The sequence below is a fragment of the Scyliorhinus torazame genome, chromosome 5 (assembly GCF_047496885.1).
Source record: "Scyliorhinus torazame isolate Kashiwa2021f chromosome 5, sScyTor2.1, whole genome shotgun sequence".
NCBI classification, from domain to species: Eukaryota; Metazoa; Chordata; class Chondrichthyes; order Carcharhiniformes; family Scyliorhinidae; genus Scyliorhinus; species Scyliorhinus torazame.
In genome coordinates this window covers 125,308,028-125,335,532 of record NC_092711.1, presented here as the reverse complement: position 1 = coordinate 125,335,532, position 27,505 = coordinate 125,308,028, and the positions used below count along the sequence as shown (strand labels likewise).

The 27,505-nt window shown below is 47.1% G+C and overlaps 1 protein-coding gene across 26 annotated transcripts in view; it reads left to right on the top strand.

The window, feature by feature from the left end:
* The window catches only part of LOC140421791 (uncharacterized), an 864,226-nt gene that overhangs the window by 461,075 nt on the left and 375,646 nt on the right, over positions 1-27,505 (top strand). For 7 of the 26 annotated variants that reach the window (XM_072506675.1, XM_072506670.1, XM_072506669.1 and 4 more), the window contains exon 3: positions 9,079-10,207. The exons of 1 other annotated variant lie outside the window; for it this stretch is intronic. In XM_072506675.1, coding sequence (XP_072362776.1) covers positions 9,079-10,064 — 986 coding nt within the window. In that variant the 3' untranslated portion in view covers positions 10,065-10,207. Of the gene's footprint in view, positions 1-2,557; positions 2,667-2,977; positions 3,439-5,542; positions 5,825-6,677; positions 6,799-9,078; positions 10,208-20,798; positions 22,021-23,891; positions 25,271-27,505 lie in introns of those variants that run through there. 18 more of the 26 variants (XM_072506658.1, XM_072506657.1, XR_011947082.1 and 15 more) reach the window with 16 other exon arrangements.

The following is a 27,505-nucleotide window of genomic DNA, read 5'->3' as shown; positions in this document are numbered from 1 at the left end:
CAGTCTGGGCATTTAAATGGTCTCTTCTCATTGTGAACACTCTGGTGATTCAGCAGAGTGGATAACTGAGTGAATCCCTTCCCACACACGGAGCAGGTGTAAGGTCTCTCCCCAGTGTGAGTGCGCTGGTGTGTCCGCAGGTTTGATGACCTACTGAACCCCCTGCCACACGTGGAGCAGGTGAACGGCCTCTCCCCAGTGTGAGTGCGTTGGTGTTCACGGAGCTGAGATGACTGCTTGAACCCAGTCCCACAGTGAGAGCATCTGAACGGTCGCTCGTTGGTGTGAACACGTTGATGGAGTATCAGGGCCCGGGAACATTTAAAGCACTTCCCACAGTCTGGACATTTAAATGGTCTCTCGTCCATGTGAACACGCTGGTGTGTCATCAAGTCAGATGACCGAGCGAATCCTTTCCCACACTCTGAGCAGGTGACTGGTCTCTTCCCAGTGTGAACTGGCTGGTGTCTCAGCAGGTTGGACAACTGAGCGAATCCCTTCCCACACACGGGGCAGTTGAATGGTTTCTCCCCGGTGTGCACTCGCTGGTGTTGCAGCAGGCTGGATGATCGAGAAAATCTCTTCCCACAATCAGAGCAAGTGAATGACCTCTCCCCAGAGTGTCTGGGATGACGAGTTTCCAGTTGAGATGTGGATCTGAATCCCTCCTCACATTCCCATGGTTTCTCCTCACTGTTAACGCAGCTTTTTCCTTCCATGTTCAAAATTCACCGATATTCACGTTACAACAAATTGGGCGATTCTCAGATCCTGATGTGATGTTTGGCTTGAGTTTCCTGACTGCAAATCTCCCCCTTGTAACACTCTGTCAAATTGATTTAAAACAGAAAACTGGAAGTGAGAGAGAACCCACAAAAACACAAAGGCAGGTTGTGAAATTGAGCTGAATTAATCTGGTCATTTGTGGGGCCAGCACTGGGGAAAAAATGACCATGAAAACTGCTAGATTGTCACAAAAACCCAACTGGTTCACGAATGTCTTTCAGGGAAGGCAACCTGCCACCCAGTCTGAGTCCACACAAGACTTGGGCCTCTGCAAGAATACAAGAAACAGGAGCAGCAGTAGACCATTCGGCCTGTCGAACCTGCTCGGCGATTCAATACGGTTGTGGCTGCTCTTGGTCTTCCATTCCCTTTTCCTGCCAGCTCACCATGTCCTTGACTTCCTGAGAGACCAAAAATCTCACCATCTTAACCTTAAATATATTCAATGATGGATCATCCACAATCCTCTGGGTGAGGGAATTCCATGTGACAAGAAAGACAGAGGGAGAGAAAAAGAGAGTGAGTCGTGGTGGGGAGACAGAGAGGGAGAGACAGAAATGATGAGAGAAAGAGAGAGAGAGAAGGGAGTGGGAGTGACAGGAGCAATGGAGAGACATTTTCTCAACCTACAACTGGATCACAATTTGACAGAATCTCCCAAACCCTTAACCTCCACCACCTGGATGGACCAGGACAGCAGATGTATGAGAAAACCATCCCCTGCAAGTTGCACTCCAAGACACACACCATCCGATCTTGTCTGACATCCAGTACTGGAGGAGCAGAAATTTCCTCTATTTAAATATTGAGAAGACTAAACCCATTCTCTTCGTCCCCTCTACAAACTCCACTCCTTCGCCACCAACTCCATCTCTGCCAAATGTGTAAGGCTGAAGCAGACTGTTCACAACGCTGGTGAAATATTTCACCCCTGATGAGGTTCCAAACACATATCCACATCACCCACAAAGATTACCTATTTCCACCTCAGTAACACAGCCTGACTCCGTGTTCATGTCTTTTGATATGCTGCAGAAACTATCATTCATTCTTTTGTTACCTCTCGACCAAATTGTTCTCATGCATTCCCAGCCGACCTCCAACATTAATCAACCCCCTCCATCCCATCCAAAACTCTGCTACCATGTGCTTACTCACAACAAGTCTTGTTTATCCATCCCCTGTGCTCACTGATCTACAAACGATTCCCTTTACGAAGCACCGAAAGTTGAAATTTCCCATTCTTCTTTTCCTCTCGTTGTGATCATCCTGATCTCTGTAATCTCCTCCACACACACCACTTCAAGATCTCTGCACTCATTTAATTCTGGCCACTATAGCATTACTGATTTTAATCACTCCACCATTACTGGCCTTTTATCATTTGACTGGGCCACTAGCTCTGGAATTTCCTCCTTAAAACTCTGCGACTTCTCTCTTATTAAGATTCTCCTCAAAAGCAAATATCTCCTCTTGTGGCTCAGTGTCAATTGTTATTTTGTAACGTTTCTCTGAAAAGAGTGAAAGTTTTATTCTGTTCAAGGCACAATATAAATACGAATTATTGTCACTGCCCTGGACATGTATCATTGTTCTGTCTTATAAATAGGAATTTGTAACTCAGAGTGAAACAGTTTGATGGACATTCTGACATGAAGAAACATTTTTTTAAAATGTTGCCCCCAACAATGATGGCGACTGATCCTCCGCTGCTGCTGCTCCAATAAACAAGGGGTGGGCGCGCGTGCGCACTGCTGCGAGTATCCAATTAAAAAGGCTTGTGCGCATGCGCGTTTCTGGGAATGCGCAAGCAAGATGGCGGCCGTTTAATTATGTCTGTGACAAAGCTACAACCCCCCGGCTCAGGTCACCGGGTACCGGTAGGGTTTTTTTTTCTGGTTCCCTGTTTCTATAACATGTTTACGAAGCGTGTCTGACGACCCGGCTGATCCCTTCATCCCGCCATTCCCACCTTTACTGATTGCGAATCCGAGAAATAACATTCTTCACGTCGCCATTAATGACACTGCGCATGCTTCACTCAGCCCAGTCCCGCCTCCTCATTCGCTCCGATTGGTTGGAGGACCAGCCGCTCCTGCTTGGTCCCCCGGCTCCGCCCCCTCTCCTCCCATTGGCCTGCAGCTGCCGTCAATCACCCCGCGCATTGTGAGGTGTCAGGTGAGAGGTCGGGGGGCGGGGTTTACTAATCCCGGGTGCGGCCCCAGAGCCGAATGTGAAACAATGAACATTCTCCACTCTCACTATCCGCCACTTCCGGCTTCTCTCCACAAACAACCTCACAGAGACCAGGAGGAGACACTGACCCAGTGACAAAATGTCACTGCATTAGTGGAAAAATCTAATGTAACCCTTCCTGTTACATTAGGAAAACTAGTAGGAAACTAGTTAGTTTAAAGCCTGTTGTTGGGAAACTGTTGGAATCCATTATTGAGGAAATAGTAACTGGACATTTGGAAAGTCAAACCGCAATCCATCAGTCAGCCTGGTTTGGTGAAGGGTAAATCGTGTTTGACAAATTTGTTGTGAGTTCTTGGAAGATGTAACAAGCCAAGTGGATAATGGGGTCCTATAGATGTATCTGGACTTCCAGAATACATTTGATACGGTGTCATATAAAAGATAATAAACAAGGTAAGATCCCACGGTGTTGCGAGGTAATATATTAGTTTGGATTGAGGATTGGCTCAACAACAGACAGCAGAGAGTGCATTATATCATATTGGATTTATTGACACGTACTTGGGTATAGTGAAAAGAATTGTTCTGTGTACAGTTCCATACATGAAAGACATAGGGGCTGGTTTAGCACACTGGGCTAAATAGCTGGCTTTTAAAGCAGACAAAGGCAAGCCAGCAGCACAGTTCAATTCCCGTACCAGCCTCCCCGAACAGGTGCCGAAATGTGGCGATAAGGGGCTTTTCACAGTAACTTCATTGAAGCCTATTTGTGACAATAAGCGATTTTCATTTCATTCACATAGGACATAACGATAAATACACAATGTAAATGCATAGACATTGGATGAAGCATCTGGAGTGTAGTACTACATCTTCAGTACAGAAGATACGTGGAGAGATCAGTTCAGTCCATAACAGGGTGGTTCAGGAGTCTGGTAACAACATGGAAGAAGCTGTTTTTGAATCTGTTCGTGCGTGTTCTCAGACTTTTATATCTTCTGCCCGATGGAAGAGGTTGGAAGAGAGAATAGCAGGTGTGAGGGGACTTGGATTATGCTGACCTGTCTTTTTCTGGTTGGCAAGCTGTAACTAGTGGTGTGCCATAGGGTTCGGCCCTCGGGCCCCAACTATTTACAATCCAAATTAATGACTATGGGACAGATAGAATGTACGAGAGCCAAATTTGCAGCTAACACTGAAATGGGTGGGAAAGCAAGTTGCAATGAGGAAATAAGAAATAAACTAATGGATAGGTTAGGTGAGTGGGCCAAAATGTGGCAGATAGAATTTAAACTGCATAAGTGTGTGGTTATTCATTTTGTTCAGAGGAATAAAAATTCATCTTCTTATCTAAATGGAGAGAAACTTCAAAGTGCTTTTGTACAGAGGGATCTGGGTACCCTCGTGCACGGATCGCAGACAGTCTGCAGGTACAGCAGGTAATAAGGAAGGCAAATGGAATGTTGGCTTTCATTGCTAATGGAATAGAGTATAAAGTAGTGCAGTGCTGTTGTAACTGTATAGGGTGTTGGTGAGACCACAGCTGGAGTGCTGCAGATTTTGTCCCTTACTTGGACAATGACATAAATGCATTAGAGGTGGTTCAGAGAAGGTTCACTAGATTGATTGTCTTGTGGAGAGAGATTTGAGCAGTTTAGGCCAATACTCACTGGTGTTTAGAAGAATGAGAGGAGATATAACTGAGGTACATAAGATGCTAAAGGGGATTGATGTGGCAGACGTAGAGCGGATGTTTTCCCTTGTTGGACATTCTGGAAGGAGAGGCCATAGTTTGAGCCTAGTCCTGCATGTTTTATTTCAAGGGGGCTGAAGTATAAAAGTGAAGAGGTGTTGCTGTAACTACAATCTACCAGTGAGGCCACGTTTAGAACATTGTGTACAGTCTTGCTCTCGTTATTTAACAAAAGATATGTTATCATTGGAGGCAGTACAGAGGAGGCTTACTGGGATGCTTCTGGGTATGGAGGGACTGCCAATTGAGGAAAGAATTTATTTGACCCCAGGAAACGTGGAGGCCGAGTCCTTGATCAGTTGCAAGGCTGAGATCGATATGTTTTTAATCAGTAGGGGAATTAAGGGTAACACAGATAAGGTAGGAAAGTGGACTTAGTGAGTGTTAGATCATAGAACATACAGAGCAGAAGGAGGCCATTCGGCCCATCGCGTCTGCACTGACCCACTTAAGCTCTCACTTCCACCCTATCCCCCTAACCCAATAACCCCTCCTAACCTTTTTGGACACTAAGGGCAATTTAGCATGGCCAATCCACCTAACCTGCACGTCTTTGAACTGTGGGAGGAAACCGGAGCACCCAGGGAAAACTCACGCAGACATGGGGAGAACGTGCAGACTCTGCACAGACAGTGACCCAGCAGGGAATGGAGCCTGAGATGCTGGCGCTGTGAAGCCACAGTGCTAACCACTGTGCTACCCTGCTGCCCAGCTGTGATCTCGTTAAATGGTGGAGCAGCTCAAAGGGCAGAATGACTGACTCCTGTTCCTATTTCTTCTGGTCTGTTCTGTTTGTCGGTAAAGATTTCCGGAACCTGTGTGACTGGAGAAGCACGGAGATATATAAAATTCTGGTTAGACACCACCTGGACTGCTGCGATTTTAAACAAGGACACAAATGCTGGAAATCTGCAGGATTTCGGACAGCGTCTGTGGAGAGAAACAGAGGTCAGCATGATCGTTCATCAGATCAAGAATAGTGTTTCCATTTGGGACCAAGGGGGAAATCTGTGAGTGGAGCCAGAGGATATTGGTCGGGTGTTGAACGAACACTTTCCATCTGTCTTCACCCAAGGGAATGAGAAGGTAAATATGGAACTCGGGCAGAGAGATTGAAGATCCTGAGCAAATTGACATAGGGAGTGACATGGAGGTGCTGGCAGGTTTAAAACTGGACCGGATGAGTTGTGCCCTAGACTGCTGTGGGAGCCGAGGGAGGAGATTGCAGGGGCTCTGACCCAAATTTTTAATTCCTCTCTGGCGATGGGGGAATTGCCAGAGGACTGGAGATCAGCTAATGTGGTCCCACTGTTTTAAGAAGGGTTGTAGAGATAAGCCAGGGAACTGCAGACCAGTGAGTCTTACGTCAGTGGTAGGGAAACTATTGGGGAAAATTCTGAAGGAGAGAATCTACTTGCCTGTCCACTTGGAGAGCAGTTGATGTAGCTTACATGGACTTCAGCAAACCTTTGACTAGTTTCCAATGGGAGACTTATAAGACCATAAAGACATAGGAGCAGAATTAGGCCATTCGGCCCATCGAGTCTGCTTCGCTATTCAATCATGGCTGATATGTTTCTCATCCTCATTCTCCTGTCTTCTCCCCATACACCGGATCCCGTTATTAATCAAGAACCTATCTATCTCTGTCTTAAAAACACAGTGATTTGAGGAGCACAGTGGAGTAGTGGTTAGCGTTGCTGCCTTACGGTGCCACGGTCCCAGGTTCAATCCCGGCTCTAGGTCACTGTCCGTGTGGAGTTCTCCCTGTGTTTGTGTGGGTTTCGCCCCCACAACCCAAAGATGTGCAGGGTAGGTGGATTGGCCATGCTAAATTGCACCTTAATTGGAAAAAATGAATTGGGTACTTAAAATTTTTTAAAATAACGACAGTGATTTGGCCTCCTCAACTGACGGTGAGGTTTCTGTAAATTTACAGGATACTGGAAGTGGAGGTTGAACAGACGGGAAACGCAAACCAAACGTCACATCGCGATCTGACAGTCACTCGGTTCATTGGAAACTAAATTTCAGCGGCATCTGGGTGTGGAAGGTAAAAGGTTTGTCTGTTCTGTCTGTGAGGGAAGATTTCAGGTCTCAGTGTGACTGGAAAAGCCCCGAGATTCACAAACCCTGGTTAATCCAAACCTGGAGAACTGTGTTCAGTTCTGGGCAACAAACCTGAGGAAGGATAGAATGGCCTTGGAGGGAGTGTAGCACAGATTTACCTGAGCGATATCTGAATACCCTGGGGGTTAAATTACAAAACTAGATTACACAAGAGTCAGAGACATGATGACGCAGAGAATGGTATTCGGCCCATTGAGTCCATGCTAGCTCTCTGGAGCAATCCAGTCGGTCCCATTCTCCTGCTCCCTGTATTCTCTCAGGTTTATTTCCCTCAGATGTCTATTCAATTTCCTTTTGAAATCAAATCATTCGTTGTGTCTGTTTTTAAACTCCCTCATAGGCAGCAATTTTCAGGTCATTGCCACTCACTTTGTAAAAACATATATCTCCTATCTCCTGTATCTTTTACATACAAACTCGGAACAGGCCACTCGGCCCCTCGAGTCTGCTCAGCATTCAATAAGATTGCGGCTGATCTCATTCTAACCTCAACTCCACATTCCTGCCTACCCCTGATGACCTTTCACCCCCTTGCTCACCAAGAATCTATCCAGCTCTGCCTTAAAAATATTCAAGGTCTCTGCTTCCGCTGCCTTTTAAGGAGCGAGTTCCAAAGTCTGACAACCCTCGAGAGAACAAAAAATCCTCATCTCCATCTGAAATGGGTGACTCCTTATTTTGCAACAGTGACCCTCTCGTTCTAGATTCTCCCACAAGAGGAAACATTCCCTCCACATCCACCCTGTCAAGATCCCTCAGGATCTTATATCGTTCAATCCAGGTTTTACCCCAAACTTTAAATCTGGGTCCCGGCTGCTTGTACGATCAGTGAATGGAAACAGAGTTTCTTTGTCCACCCGATGGAAATCTGGCATAATCTTGTGTACCTGAATCAAATCTCCCCTCAACCTCCTTTACTGGAACCATTCTGGTAAATCTCCTCTGCACCTTCTCCAAGAACCTTCACATCCTTCCTGAAGAGTGGTGACCAGAGCTTTATAAAGATTCATAGAATAGAATTAGAACCATAGAATTCCTACAGTGCAGAAGGAGGCCATTCGGCCCATCAAGTCTGCACCTATTCTCTGAAAGGTCGATGCTACCACTCCCACGTCGACGCTACTACCAAGAAAGCACAACAGCGCCTATACTTCCTCAGGAAACTAAGGAAATTCGGCATGTCCACATTAACCCTTACCAACTTTTACAGATGCACCATAGAAAGCATCCTATCGGGCTGCATCACAGCCTGGTATGGCAACTGCTCGGCCCAAGACCGCAAGAAACGTCAGAAAGTTGTGAACACTGCCAGTCCGTCTCACAAACCTGCGTCCCATCCATTGACTCCATCTACACCTCCCGCTGCCTGAGGAAAGCGGGCAGCATAATCAAAGATCCCTCCCACCAAGCTTACTCACTCTTCCAACTTCTTCCATTGGGCAGGAGATGCAGAAGTCTGAGAACACGCACGAACAGACTCAAAAAACGTTTCTTCCCCACTGTCACCAGACTCCTAAATGACCCTCTTATGGACTGACCTCATTAACACTACACCCTGTACGCTTCATCCAATGCCAGTGCTTATGTAGTTACATTGTATACCTTGTGTTGCCCTATTATGCATTTTCTTTTATTCCCTTTTCTTCCCATGTACTTAATGATCTGTTGAGCTGCTCGCAGAAAAATACTTTTCACTGTACCTCGTTACACGTGACAATAAACAAATCCAATCCAATCGAAAGGGCACCCTGCCTAGGCCCACACCCCTACCCTCTCCCTGTAACCCCATAGCCCCACCTAACGTGTACATCCCTGGACACTAAGGGGCAATTTATCAAGGCCAATCCATTGAAGTTGTCCTTCTTTAGACTGTTGGAGGAAACCCGGGTCCCTGGCACTGTGAGGCAGCAGTGCTAATCACTGTGCCACCAGAAGCATAGTTTTGGTATCAATATTACTGTTAATAAAGCTCAAGATCGAATTTGCTTTGCCAACTACTCTCTTCATATGTCGTGTAGATATACAAAATCCCTCTTCACCTCTTTCTCTCTCCTCTCAAAGAGGTCATTTGGGTTTTTATGACAATCCAGCAGTTTTCATGGTCACATTTTCCCAGTGCCGGCCCTACAAATGACCAGATTCATTCAGCTCAATTTCACAACCTGCCTTTGTGTTTTGTGGGTTCTCTCCTATTTTCTCTTTTCAATCAGTTTCACAGGCTGCTCGAATTGGAGGCTTCAAAGTCCGGAAACTCAAACCAAACATCACGTCAGGATCTGACAGAGTTCTCAATTTATCATATCCTGAATATCATCGTACTTTGAACATGGAAGGAAAAAGCATCGCTCACAGTGGGGAGAAACCGTACACGTGTTGTGTCTGTGGACGAGGATTAAATCGATCATCAGGCCTCACGAGACACAAATGCAGTCACACTGAGGAGAAACCGTGGAAATATGCGGACTGTGGGAAAGGATTCAGTTACCCATCCAATCTGGAAACTCATCGATGCAGTCACACTGGGGAGAGACCACTCACCTGCTCCAAGTGTGGTAAGGGATTCACTCGGTCATCGGCCCTGCTGAGACACCAGCGAGTTCACACAGGGGAGAGACCATTCACCTGCTCACAGTGTGGGAAGGGATTTACTATTTCAGCCAACCTGCTGAGACACCAACAAGTTCACACTGATGAGAGACCGTTTCAATGTCCAGACTGCGGGAAGTGCTATAAAAGTTCTGGGGAACTGATGCGCCATCAACGTATTCACACTGACGAGAGACCGTTCAGGTGCTCTCACTGCGGGACTGGGTTCAGACAATCCTCTCACCTCACTGTACATCAGCGAATTCACGCTGGGGAGAGACCATTCGCCTGCTCCAAGTGTGGGAAGAGATTCACTCAGTCATCCGACTTGCAAAGACACCAGCCAGTTCACACTGACAAGAGACCGTTCAGGTGCTCTCACTGCGGGACTGGGTTCAGACAATCCTCTCACCTCACTGTACATCAGCGAGTTCACACTGGGGAGAGACCGTTCACCTGCTCCAACTGTGGGAAGGGATTCACTCAATCATCCAACCTGCTGAGTCACCAGCGAGTTCACACTGGGGAGAGACCATTCACCTGCTCCAAGTGTGGGAAGGGATTCACCACTTCATCCCACCTGCTGAGACACCAACGAGGCCACAAGTAACCACAGTGATTGAAATTTGCTGATGCTCACATTCAGGACTGAACCATGTTCATTTGGGTCTCTTTCTGCTGATAACAAACTCCAGCCCATTTACAGGGGCTAATATTCTGGCTAAAAGTCAAATAAATTAGATGTGTGATAAATACGCAGTGTTGAAACTTTTTAATATCTCTGACACAAGTTAGTTCCTTTTGAAGTACTCTCGCTCTCCCCCGTCTCTTCCATCCTCACCTCCAACAAGACGTGTGAGGAGCTTGTGGAGCTTCTTTGTGACTGAGATTGAGTAAATCCGATCAGCTGCTTCCCTCCCTTCCACGGGCCCACCGGACCAAACTGTCTCTAAATTTCATCCTTTCCCAAGCCCTGAACTCACCTCTTTCTCTAAGTTTCTCTCTCCATCTCCCCTCATGCCCTCTCGGAGCTCATGTTTCCATGAGACCCAGCTCCTGCTCCATCGACTCTATTCCCACTGAGCTACTGATCAGCCAACTACCCTGTGTCCGTGGAAATTGTCAACATTTCTCTCTCTTCAGGTACTGTCCCTCTGTCCTTCAAAACTGCCATCATCACCCCCTCCTCAATAAAACAAACCCTTGACCCTGCCATCCTTACAAATTACTGCCCCATCTTCAACCTCCCTCTCTTCTTCAAACTTTGAACATTTTGTCATCTCCCAAATCCTAGCCCATCTTTCCCAGAACTCCCATGTTTGAATCCCTTCAATCAGGTCTCTGCCCTGTCACAGTGAAATGCAAGAGACAAACAGAATCTTATCCGGAGAGAAAGACAGACAATCCGGGAGCTTGGATCCAACACGGATATGTTCGTAAGACCAGAAGACAAGGGTAGCAGCACAGTCATTATCAAGAGACAACAATACCTGCTCGAGACAGACAACTAAACAACACGAATCACAACACCAAGCTACATAGATCCATATACCCGAGACAGGAAGGAGAATTGGAGACGGACTGGAAGAACTCAAAGACTCCAGCCACATTAACCAAAAACAACAGTTGATCCAAGGAAGTTCTATCTGTTCCCTAAAATACCCAAACACTAAACTGTACCAGGGAAATACCCCCAGACAGATCCATCGTATCAGACTGAGAGCGAAAGTCCAACAGAATCATAGAATTTACAGTGCAGAAGGAGGCCATTCGGCCCATCAAGTCTGCACTGCCCTAGGAAAGAGCACCCTACTTAAGTCCATGCCTCCACCCTATCCCTGTAACCCAGTAACCCCACCTAACCTTATTTTGGGCACTAAGGGGCAATTTAGCACAGCCAATCCACCTAACCTGCACATCTTTGGATAGTGGGTGAAAACTGGAACACAACGGAGGGAACCCACACAGACACAGGGAGAATGTGCAAACTCCACATTGAATTGAACCCAGGTCCCAAACACAAAATGCTGCCAGGAATCAGCAAGTCAGTTTCAGTCTGTGTGAAACTCAAACTTCATTCACACAAAGCCCTCGGTGTGATTGGCTGGAGGATCAGAGTCCATCTGGTCCTCCAATCCTTCCCATTGGTCAACACATCTTAGGCAGGAAATGACGTTTTTGGAACCTGTGCCCACGTGGCCAATGGGAAGAACTCAAAAGATGCAGTGTCTCAGCCAATGAGGGAGATCCAGATCAGTCCCGCCCCTCATTCACTCTGATTGGTTGGAGGATCTTGCGCTCGGTCCTCCAGACCCGCCCCCTCTTCCTATTGGTCTGGAGCCGCCGTCAATCACCCCCGGGCATTGTGATCCGGAGCACGCGCAGTGCGGCTGCTGGACATGGACTTCGGCACTTGTTTGTCCCGGAGAAGCGGAGTCAGCGTCAGGCGGTGGGTGGGAGGATTTTGAAACACTTTGTGGATCCGCAAACTCTTCACAATCATTGTCAGCTCCCTGGTTTGCAGCTGCGGGGCTTCTCCCTCCCTCCCGGGAACAGGCCCAGGTAAACGGGCACCATCCTGCTTCAGACACTGGAGGATGGTTCACATCAGAGGATGGGGAGGGGGGATAATAAATAAGAACTTACACTTTGCACTCAAATCAATGAGGACTCTGATCTCTGGTAAGGAAGGAAACCCTGGCAGGTGGGCGGGGCGGATTCACAAATTCCAGCTGGAGGCCCCAAACCCCCAGTAAGAACCTGCAGCCCCTGAATTTCCAGCTCCGGGGGATTGGTGTCTTCAAGTGCAGCCATAGAACATAGAACAATACAGCGCAGTACAGGCCCTTCGGCCCACGATGTTGCACCGAAACAAAAGCCATCTAACCTACACTATGCCATTATCATCCATATGTTTATCCAATAAACTTTTAAATGCCCTCAATGTTGGTGAGTTCACTACTGTAGCAGGTAGGGCATTCCACGGCCTCACTACTCTTTGCGTAAAGAACCTACCTCTGACCTCTGTCCTATATCTATTACCCCTCAGTTTAAAGTTATGTCCCCTCGTGCCAGCCATTTCCATCCGCGGGAGAAGGCTCTCACTGTCCACCCTATCCAACCCCCTGATCATTTTGTATGCCTCTATTAAGTCTCCTCTTAACCTTCTTCTCTCCAACGAAAACAACCTCAAGTCCATCAGCCTTTCCTCATAAGATTTTCCCTCCATACCAGGCAACATCCTGGTAAATCTCCTCTGCACCCGCTCCAAAGCCTCCACGTCCTTCCTATAATGCGGTGACCAGAACTGTACGCAATACTCCAAATGCGGCCGTACCAGAGTTCTGTACAGCTGCAACATGACCTCCTGACTCCGGAACTCAATCCCTCTACCAATAAAGGCCAACACTCCATAGGCCTTCTTCACAACCCTATCAACCTGGGTGGCAACTTTCAGGGATCTATGTACATGGACACCTAGATCCCTCTGCTCATCCACACTTTCAAGAACTTTTCCATTAGCCAAATATTCCACATTCCTGTTATTCCTTCCAAAGTGAATCACCTCACACTTCTCTACATTAAACTCCATTTGCCACCTCTCAGCCCAGCTCTGCAGCTTATCTATATCCCTCTGTAACCTGCTACATCCTTCCACACTATCGACAACACCACCGACTTTAGTATCGTCTGCAAATTTACTCACCCACCCTTCTGCGCCTTCCTCTAGGTCATTGATAAAAATGACAAACAGCAACGGCCCCAGAACAGATCCTTGTGGTACTCCACTTGTGACTGAACTCCATTCTGAACATTTCCCATCAACCACCACCCTCTGTCTTCTTTCAGCTAGCCAATTTCTGATCCACATCTCTAAATCACCCTCAATCCCCAGCCTCCGTATTTTCTGCAATAGCCTACCGTGGGGAACCTTATAAAACGCTTTGCTGAAATCCATATACACCACATCAACTGCTCTACCCTCGTCTACCTGTTCAGTCACCTTCTCAAAGAACTCGATAAGGTTTGTGAGGCATGACCTACCCTTCACAAAGCCATGCTGACTATCCCTGATCATATTATTCCTATCTAGATGATTATAAATCTTGTCTCTTACATTCCCCTCCAAGACTTTACCCACTACAGACGTGAGGCTCACCGGTCTATAGTTGCCGGGGTTGTCTCTGCTCCCCTTTTTGAACAAAGGGACCACATTTGCTATCCTCCAGTCCTCTGGCACTATTCCTGTAGCCAATGATGACATAAAAATCAAAGCCAATGGTCCAGCAATCTCTTCCCTGGCCTCCCAGAGAATCCTAGGATAAATCCCATCAGGTCCCGGGGACTTATCTATTTTCAGATGTCCAGAATTGCCAACACCTCTTCCCTACGTACCTCAATGCCATCTAATCTATTTACCTGGAGCTCAGCATTCTCCTCCACAACATTATCTTTTTCCTGAGTGAATACTGATGAAAAATATTCATTTAGTATCTCGCCTATCTCTTCAGACTCTACACACAACTTCCCATCCCTGTCCTTGTCTGGTCCTACTCTTTCCCTAGTCATTCGCTTATTCCTGACATACCCATAGAAAGCTTTTGGGTTTTCCTTGATCCTTCCTGCCAAATACTTCTCATGTCCCCTCCTTGCTCGTCTTAGCTCTCTCTTTAGATCCTTCCTCGCTACCTTGTAACTATCCATCGCCCCAACTGAAACTTCACACCTCATCTTCACATAGGCCTCCTTCTTCCTCTTAACAAGAGATTCCACTTCTTTGGTAAACCACGGTTCCCTCGCTCGGCACCTTCCTCCCTGCCTGACCGGTACATACTTATCAAGAACACGCAGTAGCTGATCCTTGAACAAGCTCCACTTATCCAGTGTGTCCAACACTTGCAGCCTACTTCTCCACCTTATCCCCCCCCAAGTGACGTCTAATGGCATCATAATTGCCCTTCCCCCAGCTATAACTCTTGCCCTGCGGTGTATACTTATCCCTTTCCATCCTTAACGTAAACGTCACCGAATTGTGGTCACTGTCCCCAAAGTGCCCACCTACCTCCAAATCCAACACCTGGCCTGGTTCATTACCCAAAACCAAATCCAATGTGGCCTCGCCTCTTGTTGGCCTGTCAACAAACTGTGTCAGGAAACCCTCCTGCACACACTGTACAAAAAACGACCCATTTAATGTACTCGAACTATATCTTTTCCAGTCAATATTTGGAAAGTTAAAGTCTCCCATAATAACTACCCTGTTACTTTTGCTCTTATCCAGGATCATCCTCGCCATCCTTTCCTCTACATCCCTAGAACTATTTGGAGGCCTATAGAAGACTCCCAACAGTGTGACCTCTCCTTTCATGTTTCTAACCTCAGCCCATACTACCTCGGAAGATGAGTCCCCATCTAGCATCCTCTCCGCCACCGTAATACTGCTCTTGACTAGCAGCGCCACACCTCCCCCTCTTTTGCCTCCTTCTCTGAGCTTACTAAAACACCTAAACCCCGGAACCTGCAACATCCATTCCTGTCCCTGCTCTATCCATGTCTCCGAAATGGCCACAACATCGAGGTCCCAGGTACCAACCCATGCTGCCAGTTCCCCCTCCTTATTTCGTATACTCCTGGCATTGAAGTAGACACACTTCAAACCACCTACCTGAACACTGGCCCCCTCCTGCGACGTCAAATCTGAGCTCCTGACCTCTATACTCTCATTCTCCCTTACCCTAAAACTACAATCCAGGTTCCCATGCCCCTGCTGCATTAGTTTAAACCCCCCCAAAGAGCACTAACAAATCTCCCCCCCAGGATATTTGTGCCCCGCAGGTTCAGATGTAGACCATCCTGTCTGTAGAGGTCCCACCTTCCCCAGAAAGAGCCCCAGTTATCCAGAAATCTGAATCCCTCCCGCCTGCACCATTCCTGTAGCCACGTGTTTAATTGCTCTCTCTCCCTATTCCTCATCTCACTATCACGTGGCACGGGCAACAACCCAGAGATAACAACTCTGTTTGTTCTAGTTCTGAGCTTCCATCCTAGCTCCCTGAAAGCCTGCCTGACATCCTTATCCCCTTTCCTACCTATGTCGTTAGTGCCAATGTGGACCACGACTTGGGGCTGCTCCCCCTCCCCCTTAAGGACCCGGAAAACACGATCCGAGACATCACGTACCCTTGCACCTGGGAGGCAACATACCAAACGTGAGTCTCTCACGCTCCCACAAAATCTCCTATCTGTGCCCCTGACTATCGAGTCCCCAATTACTAATGCTCTGCTCCTCTCCCCCCTTCCCTTCTGAGCAACAGGGACAGACTCCGTGCCAGAGGCCCGTACCCCATGGCTTACCCCTGGTAAGTCCCCCCCCCCCACAAGTATCCAAAGCGGTATACTTGTTTCTCAGGGGAACGACCACAGGGGATCCCTGCACTAACTGTTTTTCCCAGTCCCTCTTACAGTTACCCATCTATCTCCAATCTTTGGTGTAACTAATTCCCTGAAGCTGCTATCTATGACCCCCTCTGCCTCCCGAATGATCCGAAGTTCTTCCAACTCCAGCTCCAGTTCCCTAACTCGGTCTTGGAGGAGCTGGAGATGGCAGCACTTCCTGCAGGTAAAATCAGCAGGGACACTCACGGCATCCCTCACCTCAAACATCCTGCAGGAGGAACATTGCACTCCCTTCCCTGCCATCCCTCTAACTTTCTACCACGATCTGGCTAACAACTAAATTAAATTTTTTATATTAAAAAAAATATTAATAACAATAATAAAATATGGTACTTAGCTCACACCAATGGGTTTTATTATTAGGTTAGAGGAGGAGGGCGGGTGGGAGACACTACACGTGTAGTGTCTCGGGTTTCCTCTCCACCAGAATTTATTGGTGAGGGTCTTCCCAGAAGTCCGCGGGTCGACTTCCTGTTCCCACCTTAAACACTAAAATTAAAAAAAAAAAAAAAAAAATTTAAAGGAGAGACTTACCTCCCAGAAATCACTTCCGCACTGCCCCCGTCCGCTCCTGCTGAAATCGACTTGGCCTGCAAGGTAAGTAAGTTGTTAATCAGTACTTACCTCACCCAGGCAGAGACCTTTTAAACGGTCCCCTCTGCCTCGCAGCTCCCGCGCTTTTTCAAATTCCCGCGCTGTTTCTAAGGTCCCAGCTCTCACTCCCGAACTAAACAGCTGACCTGCAAGGTAAGTAAGTTAATCAGTACCTTGGTGAAGGGACATAGAGTGGGCGGGCTTTCAGGGTCCCAGTGACCAGGAGGAAAAATTATGATTGATTAATTGATTTTATTCTCACTTTGCACAGAGGGGTTTGAGAACTGAACACAGCCAGAGGGGAGGGAGGGGGTAAACTGTAAGGAAAATAATTGTGAAGATGGTGTGCAGGGTTTGCCGAGCTGACCAACTCTCATGGTGAAAATTAAGGTACAGCCTGCACTGAAAGGCCGGCGTTCTGCCAGAGCTGGGACCAGGCCGCCTGAGGTAAGTCTCTGCCAGGGCTGTTGGAACACGGAAACAGTAAGGAACATGGTTCTGTGCATTGAGAAAGATCCAATGTATGTGACGGATAACATCCATGCAGCCTGGGACAGTAAAATATGGGACTGTCAGTCACCTTGGGATTTGCATCCAGCAGAGGGAGGTTGTCGTGGATTTAGGTTATTCCGGATCTGATAATACTCTATTACTAACCTATGCCCTGGATTAACCTATTAAAAGAGGGAAACCTGTTTTCCTGCCAAGACTCAGAATAGATCTCACGAAGGAAGGTTTCTGAGTCTTGGCAGGAAAACCGGTTTCCCTCTTTTAATAGGTTAATCTAGAGCATAGGTTAGTAATAGAGTATTATCAGATCTGGAATACTCCAAGTGTGGCCTAACTAAGGTTCTATACAGCTGCAACATGACTTGCCAATTCTTATACTCAATGCCCCGGCCAATGAAGGCAAGCATGCCGTATGCCTTCTTGACTACCTTCTCCACATGTGTTGCCCCTTTCAGTGACCTGTGGACCTGTACTCTTAGATCTCTCTGACTTTCAATACTCTTAAGGGTTCTACCATTCACTGGATATTCCCTACCTGCATTAGACCTTCCAAAATGCATTACCTCATTTGTCCGGATTAAACTCCATCTGCCATCTCTCCGCCCAAGTCTCCAAACAATCTAAATCCTGCTGTATCCTCTGACAGTCCTCATCGCTATCCGCAATTCCACCAACCTTTGTGTCGTCTGCAAACTTACTAATCAGACCAGTTACATTTTCCTCCAAATCATTTATATATACTACAAACAGCAAAGGTCCCAGCACTGATCCCTGCGGAACACCACTGGTCACAGCCCACCAATTAGAAAAGCATCCTTCCATTGCTACTCTCTGCCTTCTATGACCTAGCCAGTTCTGTATCCACCTTGCCAGCTCACCCCTGATCCCGTGTGACTTCACCTTTTGTACTAGTCTACCATGAGGGACCTTGTCAAAGGCATTACTGAAGTCCATATAGACAACATCCATTGCCCTACCTGCATCAATCATCTTTGTGATCTCCTCGAAAAACTCTATCAAGTTAGTGAGACACGACCTCCCCTTCACAAAACCATGCTGCCTCTCACTAATACGTCCATTTGCTTCCAAATGGGAGTAGATCCTGTCTCGAAGAATTCTCTCCAGTAATTTCCCTACCACTGAAGTAAGGCTTACTGGCCTGTAGTTCCCTGGATTATCCTTGCTACCCTTCTTAAACAGAGGAACAACATTGGCTACTCTCCAGTCCTCCGGGACATCACCTGAAGACAGTGAGGATGAGTGAGGAATCCCACTATGGCAGATGGTGACATTTGAATTAAATAAAAATCTGGAATTAGAAGTCTAATGGTGACCATGAAAACATTGTCAATTGTTGTAAAAATCCATCTGGGTCACTAATGTCCTTTAGAGAAGGAAATCTGCCCTCCTTACCTGGTCTGGCCTACATGTGACTTACATAGAAAATAGAAGCAGGAGTAGGGCATTCGAGCCTGCTCCGCCATTCATTATGATCATGGCTGATCATCAAGTTCAATACCCTGATCCAACCTTTGGACTGTGGAAGGAAACCGGAGCACCCGGCGGAAACCCACGCAGACACGGGGAGAAGGTGCAAACTCCACACCCACAGCCACCCAAGGTTGAAATTGAACCTGAGTCCCTGGCACTGTGAGACAGCAGTGATAACCACTGTGCTACACTAACAGTCGACTCTGGTGGGATTTGATCCCACAACCTTTGACTTCCTTACTTCCCATTAAGTAGAAGTCCAACACGTTATCCTTTGCACCACAGAGCCGTACATATCCTTTAATCCCTTTAGCCCCAAGAGCTTTAATCTAACTCCTTCTTCAAATTGCACAATGTTTTGTCCTCAACGACTTTCTATGGTAATGAATTCCACAGGCTCATCACTGTCACCTCAATCTTAAAAGCTTTACCCCTTATCCTCAAGCTATGACCCCCTAGTTCTGGACTCTCCCACCATTGGAAACATTCTTTATGAATCTACTCTGTCCACTCCTGTTAGAATTTTATACGTTTCTATGAGCTCCTCTCATTAAAAAAAAATAGAGAAGCAGAATTAGGCCATTCAGCCCATCGGGTTTGCTCTGCCATTCGATCCTGGCTGATATGTTTCTCATCCCCATTCTCCTGCCTTCTCCCCATAACACCTGAGCCCCTTATTAATCAAGAACCTCGATATCTCTCTCTTAAAAAGACTCTGACTGGCATGGCCTGGTGACACGTGGCCATCAATTAATTTCCTTTCCCCCGAGAAAAATCAAGGACCTGACACAGTGTTTGAGACAAAGCTGATTTATTTCACAAACAACAAGATATTAAACTCTAGCCCAGCTCAGTTACAGAGATTCGAAATAAACCCCAATTGTCAGAATGAAGATGGTTCAGTTCTGGGTGTGATTAACAGTGACAGTAACAGCAGAATCAACACTTTTAAGATGAACAGAGGGCAAATATAAATTCTTTCCGTTGGTTTGACAGTTCAGGAATCGTCAGTGGCATCTTATGATGTGGAGAAATTAGCTCAACAAACCTATGAACTAAAATTTAGTCTGGCCTGGTGTCACCAAGCTGAAATCCAGTCTTTCTCTGACACATTATTCTTAATGACATAGCTGACAGGTTAAGAGTGAAAAATAACTGTTTAGCATTACGGGGAAGAGGTAAGTTTGTAGATGTTCTACAGTGTTACAGACTGGCTCATTGGATCTTATTCTGTCCCATCTTACATTCAGCTAACAGTAAAATGACTAAAATACTGCAACATACAGGCATTTGGGGACAACGGTGAGTTCGTTAAAGTCTCCATAGTGTAAAATGGATCTCGAAGGACTGGAGAAGATGCAGAAAAAGATATTTGAATTACGCCTGAACTGGCAGGTTACACCCAGCAAGAAAGATTGGACAGGATGTAAACCTTTTCTCTGGAAAAGGGAATGAAGGATGACCTGATCCTGTAAGATTATGAACAGGTTTGATATGATCGACAAGTGGAAGATGTTTCCACTGGATGAGAATAAATATGATTTAGTCATTAATTAATCTAATGTGCAGTTCAGGAGCAGTTCAGAGGGAGATCACTCGCACACTTCATGTGTCCAAAAGGATTTCCGCAGTTTTCCCACTGGTTAACACTCCAACTTTAAAAGCCCCAAACCATTTGGTCCAATGTCAGCACATTGTTATTGACAAGGGGCAGTTTAACTGTTCTGTCCACAAAGACAAAAATCACTGTTCACCTGAGCCTGCTCAGACCCCAACACGTTAACATCTCAATGTCCGTGTTTGGTAAGTTGTCAATCACACCCAGGACAGAACTATGGTGGAGGGCCTGTACTATTTAGGTGCTGTATTAATTTATTTAATACATTTGTTATCTTGGCACAATGGTACCAATCGGAACAGGTTCGCAAAGCATAATTACTATCAGGAATATTGATTTCAATGGCGGGGTTATTACCCACCATGCATTGCGGCGGAGATTGCTCTATCCACATTACAGAAGCTCCTCGCACATGCGCAGAGTCCAGCTATGACTGGAGCATGCGCCAATCGGGCTGTGACTGGTGCATGCGCTGTTCAGGTTGTCGCTGACGGTGCGAGGAGCGGAGAAGAAGCCATCGAGCGACTTTCAGGATTGGAGCCGGTGGGTGGCTGGGGAACAATAGAAGCTGCGGAGTGAGCCGGGAGGCTTCATAAATACCCCGTGGAGGCTTCAACCCCCGAGGAAAATGTTAACGGTCCCGTCTTAAACAGCCCCGAACAGAGTGAGAGCTGAGCGGTGACAGGCCCGGCTTACCGGCCGCCATCTTTACAGATACCCTTCGTCGTCCAGTACTTCCCCGGAGCGGAGAAACTACGTCATCTTCTTCACAGCCTTCAACACGTCATTGATGACGATGAACATCTTGCCAAGGTCATCCCCACACCCCCACTACTTGCCTTCAAACAACCGCGCAACCTCAAACGAACCATTGTTTGCAACAAACTACCCAGTCTTCAGAACAGTGACCACGACACCACACAACCCTGTCATGGCATTCTCTGCAAGACGTGCCAGATCATCGACATGGATACCACTATTACACGTGAGAACACCATCCACCAGGTACGCGGTACATACTCGTGCGACTCGGCCAACGTTGTCTACCTCATACGCTGCAGGAAAGGATGTCCCGAAGCGTGGTACATTGGCGAGACCATGCAGACGCTGCGACAACGAATGAACGGACATCGCGCAACAATCACCAGGCAGGAATGTTCCCTTCCAGTCGGGGAACACTTCAGCAGTCAAGGGCATTCAGCCTCTGATCTCCGAGTAAGCGTTCTCCAAGGCGGCCTTCAGGACCCGCGACAACACAGAATCGCCGAGCAGAAACTTATAGCCAAGTTCCGCACACATGAGTGCGGCCTCAACCGGGACCTGGGATTCATGTCGCATTACATTTATCCCCCACCATCTGGCCTGCAAAATCCTACCAACTGTCCTGGCTTGAGACAATTCACACCTCTTTAACCTGGGGTTACCCCATCTCTGGATCTGTAAAGATTTAATCACCTGCTAATGCTCGCATTCCTGGCATTGTTTGGCATCTTTGAATTTGTCTATATATGTGTTTCTGGAACATAACTCTTCATTCACCTGAGGAAGGAGCAGCGCTCCGAAAGCTAGTGACATCGAAACAAACCTGTTGGACTTTAACCTGGTGTTGTAAGACTTCGTACTGTGCTCACCCCAGTCCAACGCCGGCATCTCCACATCATCTTTACAGAGGACAAGGAGCCGCAGGGCGCATGCGCTGCGAGCCTGCACCGGATGCCAACTCTCCCGGATTGACTGGAGTCTCCAGGATTTTAATTTATTCGGAGTCACTGGCTGGTCCAACATTTATTGCCCATCTCTAATTTCCCTGGAACCGAGTAGCTTGCTCGGCCATCTCGGAAGGCATTTAAAGAGTCAACCATATTGCTGTGGGTTGGAATCGTGTTGGCCAGACCAGGTAAGGATGGCAGATTTTCTTTTCTGTTCATTCACGGGATGTGGGTGTCGCTGGCTGGGCCAGCATTCACTGCCCAGCACTAATTGCCCTTGAACTGAGGGCATCTCAGAGAGCATTTTAAGGGTCAACCAGCTGACTGTGGATCTGGAATCACAAGTAGGCCAGACCAGGTAAGGATAGAAGATTTCCTTCACTGAAGGACATCAGTGAACCAGATGGGTCTTTGCAACAATCGACAATCATTTCATGGTCATCAGTAAACTTTCAATGAATTCAAATTTTACCTTCTGCCTCGGTGAGATTGAGGCCTCGGTGTATGGAAAGTGATTTGGACAGTAAAAGCGATTTTTGCGACGCTGAAAAAAATAGTCGGCCCCTCGAGCCTGCTCCTTGCAGATAAACTAGGAGTCGGCCCCTCGAGCCTGCTCCTTGCAGATAAACTAGGAGTCGGCCCCTCGAGCCTGCTCCTTACACACAAACTAGGAGTCGGCCCCTCGAGTCTGCTCCTTACATACAAACTAGGAGTCGGCCCCTCGACCCTGCTCCTTACACACAAACTAGGAGTCAGCCCCTCGAGCCTGCTCCTTACACACAAACTAGGAGTCGGTCCCTCGAGCCTGCTCCTTACACACAAACTAGGAGTCGGCCCCTCGAGCCTGCTCCTTAATTACAAACTAGGAGTCGGCCCCTCGACCCTGCTCCTTACACACAAACTAGGAGTCGGTCCATCAAGCCTGCTCCTTACACACAAACTAGGAGTCGGCCTCTCGAGCCTGCTCCTTACACACAAACTAGGAGTCGCCCCCTTGAGCCTGCTCCTTGCACACAAACTAGGAGTCGGCCCCTCGAGCCTGCTCCTTACACACAAACTAGGAGTCGCCCCCTTGAGCCTGCTCCTTGCATATAAACTAGGAGTCGGCCCATCGAGCCCCTCAGGCCTGTAAGATTGCGGCTCATCTAATTTAAAAAAAAAAAATTTTGATTACCTGTTTCTTTTATTTTCCATTTTCTTTTCCCAATTAAGAGACAATTTATCAAGGCCAATTCACTTAACTTGTTCTTCTTTGGACTGTTGGAGGAAACCTGAGCACCGGGTGGAAACCCACGCAGACATGGTAGCACGTTAGCATTGTGGATAGCACAATTGCTTCACAGCTCCAAGGTCCCAGGTTCGATTCCGGCTTGGGTCACTGTCTGTGCGGAGTCTGCACATCCTCCCCGTGTGTGCATGGGTTTCCTCCGAGTGTTCCGGTTTCCTCCCACAGTCCAAAGATGTGCAGGTTAGGTGGATTGGCCATGATAAATTGCCCTTAGTGTCCAAAATTGCCCTTAGTGTTGAGTGTGGTTATGGGGATAGGGTGGAGGTGTTGACCTTGGGTACGGTGCTCTTTCTAACAGACTCGATGCAGACTCGATGGGCCGAATGGCCTCCTTCTGCGCTGTAAATTCTATGATAATCTATGATTCTATGATAATCTATGACACGGGGAGAAAGTGCAAACTCCACACAGTCACCAAGGCCGGAATTGAATCCGGGTCCCTGGCACTGTGAGGCAGCAGTGCTAGCCACTATGCCACCAGGAGCATATTTTCAGTCTCAATATTACTGTTTATGAAGCTCAAGATCGCATTTGCTTTGCCAACTACTCTCTTAATATGTCTTGTAGATATACAAAATCCCTCCTCACCTCTTTCTCCAACCAAAGAGGCCAGTTGGGTTTTTATGACAATTCAGCAGTTTTCATGGTCACTTTTTCCCAGTGCCGGCCCCACAAATGACCAGATTCATTCAGCTCAATTTCACAACCTGCCTTTGTGTTTTTCTGGGTTCTCTCTCACTCCCTATTTTCTGTTTTCAATCCGTTTCACAGGGTGTTCGAAAGGGAGGCTTCAAAGTCCGGAAACTCAAACCAAGCATCACATCAGGATCTGACAGAGTCCTCAATTTATCATATCTTGAATATCATGGGATTTTGAACATGGAAGGCAAAAGCATTGTTCACAGTGGGGAGAAACCGTACATGTGTTGTTTGTGTGGACGAGGATTCAGTCGATCATCAGGCCTCACAAGCCACAAATGCAGTCACACTGAGGAGAAACCGTGGAAATGTGCAGACTGTGAGAAAGGATTCACTTCCCCATCCAAGCTGGAAACTCACCGACGCAGTCACACTGGAGAGAGACCATTCACCTGCTCCAAGTGTGGGAAGGGATTCACTCAGTCATCCTCACTGTCCACACACCAGCGAGTTCACTCCAGGGAGAGACCATTCACCTGCTCAGAGTGTGGGAAGGGATTTACTATTTCAGGCCACTTGCTGATTCACCAGCGAGTTCACACTGATGAGAGACCGTTTCAATGTCCAGACTGCGGGAAGGGCTACAAAAGTTCTGGGGAACTGATGCGCCATCAACGTGTTCACACTGACGAGAGACCATTCAGATGCTCTCACTGCGTGACTGGGTTCAGACGATCATCTGACCTCACTGTACATCAGCGAATTCACACTGGGGAGAGGCCATTCACCTGCGCCAAGTGTGGGAAGGGATTCACTCAGTCATCCGATCTGCAGAAGCACCAGCGAATTCACACTGGGGAGAGGGTGTTTACCTGCTCCAAGTGTGGGAAGGGATTTACTACATCATCCATCTTGCTGGCACACCAGCGAGTTCACACAAACAAGAAAACTTTTAAATGTCCACTCTGTGGGAAATGCGACAAAAGTTCTGAGAAACTGATGCACCATCGGTGTGTTCACACTGACGAGAGACCGTTCAGGTGCTCTCACTGTGGGACTGGGTTCAGGCGAACATCTCAACTTACTGCACACCAGCGAGTTCACACTGATGAGAAACCTTTTAAATGTCCAGACTGTGGGAAGTGCTTTAAAAGTTCTGGGGAACTGACCCGTCACCAACGTGTTCACACTGAGGAGAGACCATTCAGGTGCTCTCACTGTGGGACTGGGTTTGTGCGATCATCTCAACTCACTGTGTGTACATCAGCGAATTCACACTGGAGAGAGACCATTCACCTGCTCCGAGTGTGGGAAGGGATTCACCACTTCATCCCACCTACTGAGACACCAACGTGGCCACAAGTAACCCAAGTGATTGGGTTTTGCTGTTACTCACATTCAGGACTGAATCGTGTTCATTTGGGTCTCTTTCTGCTGATAACAAACTCCAGCCCATTTACAGGGGCTAATATTCTGGCTAAAAGTCAAATAAATTAGATTTGTGTTAAATACGCAGTGTTGAAACTTTTTAATATCTCTGACACAAGTTAGTTCCTTTTGAAGTACTCTCGCTCTCCTGTCTCGTCCATCCTCACCTCCAACAAGACGTGTGAGGAGCTTGTGGAGCATCTTTGTGACTGAGATTGTGTAAATCCGATCAGCTGCCTCTGCTGCTTCCCTCCCTCCCATGAGCCTTTAATTTTCCTGATATTGAGTGGAGATCCGTGAGGGCGAGGGGTCTGGATGGTGAGGAATTTGTTAAGTGTGTCCAAGATGAGTAAATTTGCAGATGACACTAAAGTCGGTGGCGTTGTGGACAATGCGGAAGGATGTTACAAGTTACAGAGGGACATAGATAAGCTGCAGCGCTGGGCTGAGAGGTGGCAAATGGAGTTTAATGCAGAAAAGTGTGAGGTGATTCATTTTGGAAGGAATAACAGGAAGACTGAGTACTGGGCTAATGGTAAGATTCCTGGCAGTGTGGAAGAGCAGAGAGATCTCGGTGTCCATGTACCTAGATCCCTGAAAGTTGCCACCCAGGTTGAGAGGGTTGTTAAGAAGGCGTACGGTGTGTTAGCTTTTATTGGTAGAGGGATTGAGTTTCGGAGCCATGAGGTCATGTTGCAGCTGTACAAAACTCTGGTGCGGACGCATTTGGAGTATTGCGTGCAATTCTAGTCGCCGCATTATAGGAAGGATGTGGAAGCATTGGAAAGGGTGCAGAGGAGATTTACCAGAATGTTGCCTGGTATGGAGGGAAGATCTTATGAGGAAAGGCTGAGGGACTTGAGGCTGTTTTCGTTAGAGAGAAGAAGGTTAAGAGGTGACTTAATTGAGGCATACAAGATGATCAGAGGATTGGATAGGGTGGACAGTGGGAGCCTTTTTCCTCGGATGGTGATGTCTGGCACGAGGGGACATAGCTTTAAATTGAGGGGATATAGATATAAGACAGATGTCAGAGGTAGGTTCTTTACTCGGAGAGTAGAAAGGGCGTGGAATGCCCTGCCTGCAACAGTAGTGGACTCGCCAACACTAAGGGCATTCAAATGGTCATTGGATAGACATATGGACAATAAGGGAATAGTGTCGATGGGCTTTAGAGTCGTTTCACAGGTTGGTGCAACATCGAGGGCCGAAGGGCCTGTACTGCACTGTTATGTTCTATGTTCTAGATGGTTTTTTGGAGCAATATGTGGGTAGTCCGACTGGAGAGGGGGCTGTATTGGACCTAGTACTAGGGAACGAGCCCGGCCATGTCATCAAAGTTGTAGTGGGAGAACATGTGGCGAACAGTGACCACAATTCCGTAAGCTTTCGGATATTCATGGAAAAGGACGAGTGTTGTCCTCGGGTTAAGGTGCTAAATTTGGATAAGGCTAACTACAAATTAGGCAGGATTTGGAGGCTGTTGTTTGGGAGAGGCTGTTTGAGGATAAATCTTTATTTGGCATGCGGGAGTCTCTTAAGGAGCAGTAGATGGGAGTGCAGGACAGGCATGTGCCGGTAAAAAGGAAGGACCGGAAAGGCAGGATTCGGGAACCATGGATGACCAGGGAAATTGAGAACCTTGTCAAAATGAAAAAGATGCATATGTGAGGTACAGGCAGCTAAAAACAGATGAAGCACTTGAGGAATACAAGGCAAGTAGAAAAGAGCTCAAGCAGGGAGTTAGGTGGGCAAAAAGGGGTCACGAAATGTCCTTGGCAGATAGGATTTTATACATATATTAGGAACAAGAGGGTAGCTAGATAAAGAGATGGTCCACTCCAGGACAAAGGAGGGAAATTATGTGTAGAACCAGAGGAAGTAGGTGAGGTCCTTAATGAGTATTTTGCATCGGTATTCACAAAGGAGAGGGACATGCTGATTGGTGGTGTCCCAGAGGGATATGTAAACACTTTAGAATAATCATTATTTCGAGGGAGGAAGTGTTAGGTTTGTTAAAAAGCATTAAGGAAGACTAATCCCCATGGCCAGATGGTATCTATCCCAGATTACTGAGGGAGACAAGAGGTGAAATCGCTGGGCCTCTAACATAAATCTTTGTGTCCTCATTGGCCACAGGTGAGATCCCAGAGGATTGGAGGATAGCCAATGTTGCACCGTTATTTCAGAAGGGTTGCAAGGATAATCCGGGTAATTATAGCCAGTGAGCTTGACGTCAGTGATACTGAAATTGTTGGAAAAGATTCTCAGAAATAGGATCAATGCACATTTTGAAGTGAATGGTCTTATTAGCGACA